General features: G+C 38.0%; 1 protein-coding gene across 1 annotated transcript; it reads left to right on the forward strand.

The window, feature by feature from the left end:
• The first annotated feature begins 5,845 nt into the window (after window positions 1-5,845).
• Window positions 5,846-6,781, forward strand: LOC119537462 (olfactory receptor 4D9-like). Its single transcript, XM_037839923.1, has one exon. It carries the CDS (start codon window positions 5,846-5,848, stop codon window positions 6,779-6,781), a length of 936 nt encoding a protein of 311 aa, XP_037695851.1.
• The last annotated feature ends 682 nt before the right edge of the window (window positions 6,782-7,463 follow it).

A 7,463-nucleotide genomic window follows, 5' to 3' on the forward strand; every position in this document is an offset into this window, starting at 1 on the left:
TCCACAAGTATGAAAATACTAATAATTCATACTTGCCGACTCACCTGTCATGGGCTTTTCTTTATGAAATTGCCAATGAAAAATATACATCACAAACCACTTTAGAACCCATTTCATGCAAATATGTCCTTTCCTTTCCTTCCTATCACTTGTCACTCAATCAAATTGGGTTTTTATCACTATCAGAATTGAATAACAACAACGATCTGTGGTGTCTGAATCAGTGTATCTCAAAATCATAATCCAAAAGGGGTGAGAACTCATCATTGTCCCTTGCCTCATCATTGTCCCTAATAAGTCCTCAAACCATGTCTCAACACACAACATAACCTGGTTCAATAACTCACGGGAAGTGGAAAATAATTGTATCTGATTACTCATGCATATATCATTTATCCGGATGATACAAAATCACATTGTGCTGCATTTTCCTATTGAAATAAGTTTTATTATATTCTAAGCTCTGCTGCAAGGAACCACAGAAAAGTCAACTGACTCCAGGTTCACATATGGCTTTTGAATTACCCATTCCAATATATGGCCCCTGAATCAAATATTTTAATTATAAACATCGCTGGGTACCCATGAATGCACCAAAACATGAAATAATAACGAACTTGGTGAATATCAAGAGCTGTACCATGCTGCTTTTCTAGATTCCAAGTGACCTGTAGGTCTCAGAGATTTGGATTAAAATAATTACATACAAGTAATGCACATATTTCTTTAAATAGAAACTGCACATATCAATCAACACAGTAGTCACCACAAAGCTTAGGTTTGTCCTTTGCTACCATTTTATTTAAGATGCTTTTCCCAACCAGGACCTCAGCCAAGAACCGTAGTGGCTTTGGTTGGGAAGAAAACTGCACTGTTCTTGATGTGGTTTAACACAACACTTTCTGAGCCAAGAAGGGAAACACCTGTCTCATCTGCTGCCTCTTGAGGAAAGTACGTATCCTGAATGTGTGCTGGTGTCTCTGTATGTACATGTAAAAAGGGGTGCAAGAGAAATGACAGTGAGAAAGAGAGAGGAGGAGGACTTTTTAATGACTCCCAAAGGAATTCAATGGAATTGGCCACCCAGCTTCCTCATTCACACCCAACAATAATCCCTTTGGTAATTCTTATACTGAGCTTGTGAATAAGGGACTGATACAGTTGACCAAGACACTATAAGTCAGAGTGGTAGAGTCATGAAGATGTGGTTCCCTGAGGTTGTCTTTTCCCATCTGAAGGAAGACAAGAAAAAACTCAAGAGCCTTGAGGTAGGCTTTATATGCCAGCATAGATTGTGCCAGAAACTACTTCTTATAAGATTTGTTTGATGCATCATAAGATCAATTTCTCACATGGGGATTGAAGACTTTAGAAAGGAACATTTACCTGTTAGTGTGTGTGAACTTGTGAAACTGAAAATCTGTTATTGTTGGTTTCTTGAAATGCTGCATGTTTGTAAAATGCTCTTTTGGAGCTAAAACTCTTAATCAACCAAAGTGGCATTTTTCCACTATTAGGAAGAGGGTAAGTGTGGCTTACAAAAAATTTGTATAGGAAGAATATCAGTTGGCTCCAGAGGATGATCCGACATTTTACTCTGCAGGATGTTGAGGTTCAAAGTATTCTGAAGGTTGTGGAGAAGCTGCTGATATCTCCAGCTCTCAGGAGGGTGATTATCTTGGAAAAACAACATTTACTGACAAGGGTTACTGAGTTCAGCTTTGCTTCCTGGCTTGGAGTGGAGGGTTGGGGACTTTGAGAAACATCTCTTAATTTCTAGCTTATACATGCCCTTATGTATTACTAAAATTCAGTAAATATTATCAGTGCTCCTAAACCTATAGAGGTCCAATAAAGTGTAGGAGCTTTCAATAACAGGAAGGAGAAATCTGTGACATGAGGAGCACATAAAAAGTATGACTTAATTCAGAGAATGGGGCAAAATTTGTTCAATGGAATGGTACAGTCTAGGGTAATATCTCAGTTTGGGGGCTCTGTCCAGGATGTTTGATATGTTCATTTCCAAAGGATGGTTCTCAATGGAGTGATTTCTAAGAAATCCTTGTGATCCTGATTTTCACCATATACAGACACATGAAACTGTATTTATTTATTTCCCCCTCCCTCCCTATAATGTTCATGTTTTTAATGTGATGTATATAATGCTGTATTTTCAAAGTATACTTCCCACTTTTTTGTAAAAGAGAGCATCCATAGGAACTTACCAGAGCCAGTATTTTAAAAGGGAGTTCATATTTGAGGTTTTGCTACTCAGAACTCATTTCTGCACTTTGCCATTGGAGCTATATATGGTTGATTCAGGCAGTTTATGAAGATGCCTCTGAAGACTGTAAAAACTGCTTTCTCAATCTTTCTGATTTTTTTTTTGAACTCATCTGTAACATCCTGTCATGCTAAGTCACTCTCAACCACACCTCTCATTTGTCATGTGCATGCTTCTAACACCACCGTCTTGAATCCACATATAATTTTTGCTTGATTTGCAAAGGATGTTCCTGATCACTGTCCTTTCAACATTTTCTGGGTAGGGTAGATCAATACTGGTAAGAAGTATAGTTGCAGTGGTTAAGAGTGCTAGTCTTTGGGGTAAGACATCTTGGTTTGAGACATGGCTTTACCAACCATGAGAGCTGAATCTTTCATTACCTCAGTTTTCTCAGCTATAAAATCTAGATAATAATATCTATCTCACAAGGATATTATAGCTCTTGAAAGAGATATATAGCACACACTGTATAGCATGTTCAATAAATGTTAGCTATAAGCAAGCAAAAAATAAACAAATCACAGCTCCATTATTCTGCCCACATTTCTGTAATGCCAAGACCTTGAAAGTTGCATGGAACCCCGGAGTCTGATATTCAAATGAGTAGATTTCATTTTGGGAATTATAGTGCATTTTCTTTCTTTAAAGGTTTATGGCATAAATAGCTATGTTCATAACTTCATATAAAAATTTATTTTCTTCATACAGGGGTATGTATGTACAATACTCCAATTTTTTGAACTTATGCCTTAGCTCAAATCTCTAAGCAAAAGGAAAAATATTCCCAGAGGAGAGATGGCATTTTCCACTTGCACAGAGCTACTGGGAAAAGGACTTTGAACCACAGGGGCACTAGCCAGACCAGCCACTCTCAGACAGTCCCGAGAGATGGTCCAGGCATATGTAAGAATGCACTTTGGGCTGGCTGGACTGGGAAATTACTGGTAATATCAGATTCCCTGGCTGCTTTCCGTTTCCAAAGTAGACGTATAGTCACACCCCCTACTTGGAAGCATCCTGTGTGTGAAGCAGGCCTTATTATCATAATAGTGTAGATAAATTATAATAGCACATGTTTATAATTGACTCTATGCTCTGTTCCCTGTGCACATCACAAAAGTTTTCCATGAATTTGGTACTATGATTAAGTAACTTGCCCAAGAGCTCATAAGCTAAGAAATGGTAGACCCCAAGTTGCATATATGGTCCAGACAATTCATGTATATTTGTCCAAAATGTAAAGGTGGGAAGTGATATTGTTCATCAGAGTTACCGGGCAGCAGAGGTGTACAAAAATTAAACAACCACGTGGAACTCCCTGCAGTTTTTCATAGATTCCCATGATCTTATTTCCTTCTGCTGATTCCATAAGCTGAAATGCTCTTATTGTCTTAACTGTAATCCTTTTATGTGATTTTCTCCCAAAAGACAGTCTGAATGTCTTCGAAATGGTAAACGGAAAATAGGATTTAAAAAAAAAAAAAACAAAAAAGGGAGAGAAAATAGAAAAAAGAAAAGAACAAAGAAAGAGAGGAAAGAGGGAGAGGACAGGGATGCAGGAAATTCTCAGGCCTGTCACAGTGGTCTCCTGAGTGTCTATCTGATTCTGTTTACATAAAGAACAAAAATATGAAAAACTGAAGGAAGAAAGAAGGAGTCTTCTGGGTGCTGGTAACGTTCTCTTTCTTGATCTGGGTTCTTGTTACAAATGTATATTCTTCAGTATGTGTGAAAAATCATTGAGTTTCTATTGACTTATCATTCCAGTATCCAAAAGAAAGATCCTAAAGTGGGCTGTTGTCATTAATTTAAATGTGCTTCTTCATTCCAGATTAACCAAAGACTCCTTTGGGGATGATTTTTCCACTTTCTAGCCATGGTCAGAATAGTGTGGGGAATTCTCACGTCAGGGATTCTGGAGACCTGACATCTCCTGTGATCATTATTTTGAACATTCCACCCAATGCTATTGATATAAACACAGAAGAGGAGGAGACTAAACTGAATCTGAACTAATGCCAATGGAATGGGAAACTGGGCCCTTTATCATAATATTCTGTGAGAGGAAAGGAGAGTGCTGACTGGGGAAACATGGTCTTGTACGGGTTTTTCAAGGGTTAGATGAACATAGTGGGAAAAAACTAGAGAAACCAAAACAAGAATCAGAGAAAGAACTGCATGTTTACAGCAGGGCAATCTGCACAACTAAAGAGTTTGGGAAGACCTAAAGTTCATAAATGAGAGGAAATTCCAACAATAACCCTCAGATTGTAGCTGGTGAAAGTTAGTTATTAAGAGTAATCGCTTATGAAAGTGGGTGGTCAATTAAATTTTGCTTTAAATTAAACTCATCTTTAGACATGAGGAAAAAATCTTATAAAGTAGCCACTACATTTGTTTATTATTTTAACTTTTTATTGAAGTATAATATGCATAGCAAGAAAATGCACATTAGTGTTCAGCTCAATGAATGTTCATAGAAACTGAATAAACCTTTAAAACAAACATCAAGATCAATGAAGAGAACATTACCAGCACCCCAGAAGCCTCCCTCATGCTCCCTTCAATTTTTTGTTCTTTACATGAACAAAATCAGACAGTATGTGCTCTTCTATGCCTTGTTTATTTCACTCAACATTGTCTATGAAAGTCATTTTTAGCATCACGTGTAATTGTTGATCCTTCTCATTTCTGTATAGTATTTCATTGTGTGAATTTAACCTTTTCTACCATGATGGACATTTGTGTCATTTTCTAATGTGAGACCATTACAAACAGTGTGCTTTGAATATTCTGTCTTTTGATGGAGATATTCATGTATTTATTGTGAGTGGAACAGATTGCTATCTGTATCTACTTAAGCAAATTTAACCAAACAATGAAGTTTTTTTAACAATTGTACACACTCACCAGGAGTGTGTAAGAGTTTCATTTGCTCCACATCCTCACCATCACTTGGAATTTTTCATCTCCTGCAATGCAGCCATTCTCATGTGTCTATGGAGGTTCTCTGCTATAATGTTAATTTGCATTTCCCTGAAGAAGTAGAATTGGCATTTGGACAATTCTTTAGTGCAGTATTGGTTCATATCTTTTGCCATTATTTTGCTGGGTCATCTGTCATTTTTATTGATTTGTAGAAGATCTCTATATATTTTGGATGTAATATACATCACAGATACATATATTATAAATATCTTCTCCCACTTGTGGGTTACCTCTTAATTCTCTTAATAGTGTCTTTTGTGAACAGAAATTCTTGATATTAATATAAACCAATTTTTCTTATTATTTAGTACACTAAGTACAGATGTCATACTAAAAGTACAATTAGGTAACTTCATTACTGTAATCTGTGTTTCAGTGGCCATAATGGTGGAACCTGGCTGCTTGGATGACTGAATCAAAAACCTGGGTCATCGTCCATCTGATGACAATATACTAAATTGCCTGCATGATGCATGTGTAGACAAAGAAGAACCTCCTCCTGAGTTGAAAATCAAAAGGAACACTAGATTTCATCACACATTCTTTAACTGCATTTGGATCTCTGTTCCTATGGATCAGGGAAATTACACCAGAGTGAAAGAATTTATCTTCCTCGGTATTACCCAGTCTCGAGAGCTAAGCTGGATCTTATTTGTCTTCTTATTTTTGGTGTATGTGACAACTCTGATGGGAAACCTCCTCATCATGGTTACAGTTACCTGTGAGTCTCAGCTTCACACTCCCATGTACTTCCTGCTCCGTAATCTATCTGTTCTTGACATCTGCTTTTCCTCCATCACAGCTCCTAAGGCCCTGGTTGATCTTCTATCAAAGAGAAAGACCATCTCCTTCCATGGCTGTGTTGCTCAGATGTTCTTCTTCCACCTTCTGGGGGGAGCAGATGTTCTTTCTCTCTCTGTCATGGCATTTGATCGTTACACAGCCATTTCAAAACCCCTCCACTATATGACCATCATGAATAAAGGACGATGCTCTAACCTGGTAGTGGCCTCATGGGTGGGGGGGTTTGTCCATTCCATTGTGCAGATTTCCCTTTTGCTGCCCCTCCCCTTCTGTGGGCCCAATGTTCTTGACACTTTCTACTGTGATGTCCCCCAGGTCCTCAAACTTGCCTGCACTGACACCATAACTCTGGAGCTCCTGATGATTTCCAATAATGGCTTAATCAGTTGGTTTGTGTTCTTCTTTCTCCTCATCTCTTACACAGTCATCTTGAGGATGTTGAGATCTCATGCTGGTGAGGGTAGGAAGAAATCCATCTCCACCTGCACCTCCCACATCACAGTGTTGACCCTGCATTTTGTGCCCTGCATCTATGTCTATGCCAGGCCCTTCACTGCCCTCCCCACAGATAAGGCCATCTCTGTCACCTTCACTGTCATCTCCCCTTTGCTTAACCCCTTGATCTATACCCTGAGGAATCAGGAAATGAAGTCAGCCATGAGGAAACTGAAGAAACAATTAGGACATTCTGAAAGGATTTAAATTTGTGATGAGTGCGCTAGCACCAAAATTTAAAGGCAGACTTTAATTTTGTTTTCTCAAAATAAGAAAAAAATCACCTTAAGACCAGAAACAAAGGGGCATCTATGGCTACCAGGAGTCCTAAAAGAGACTGGTCCTACAGTATGTACTGGGGATCATGTGGATGATACTGTTTTCAGGTGAGGCTCATTTGTGTATTCCACCACTTACTTTCAATTATTTATTTCACAAATATTTGTGGAACAAATACTGTATGCTAGACTTCAGATTGCTGCAAAAATTAAATACATATACTGCCCTAGAGACATTTGTTCAATGCTTTCATAAATGCTTTAATAAATATATGAACAAAGTGCCGGGGAAACATTGTAGGCATTTCAATAGACATTTGACAGTGAGTAGTCCTTTTCAAGGGGAAAAAGGCAGAGAAGGCTATTCTAAGCAAAGAAAACAGTATAACAGAGGAAGAAAACAGTATATGGTATGCCACATTTGTGCAGGAATGAATTCAGTGTAGACACCAAATAGTTCACTCATGGGGTGAATACCAGAAGTTAATATTTAAAAGGAAAGTTGGGAAACAAGGACTGAATTCTTGCCCTCTGAGCAATTCAAATGGGAGAGAAAGCATCAATTTTAATTTCATTTGGAGAGAAAACAACCCCAAATCACTTTAAAACCA

The sequence above is a fragment of the Choloepus didactylus genome, chromosome 6 (assembly GCF_015220235.1).
Source record: "Choloepus didactylus isolate mChoDid1 chromosome 6, mChoDid1.pri, whole genome shotgun sequence".
In the NCBI taxonomy this organism is placed as follows: Eukaryota; Metazoa; Chordata; class Mammalia; order Pilosa; family Megalonychidae; genus Choloepus; species Choloepus didactylus.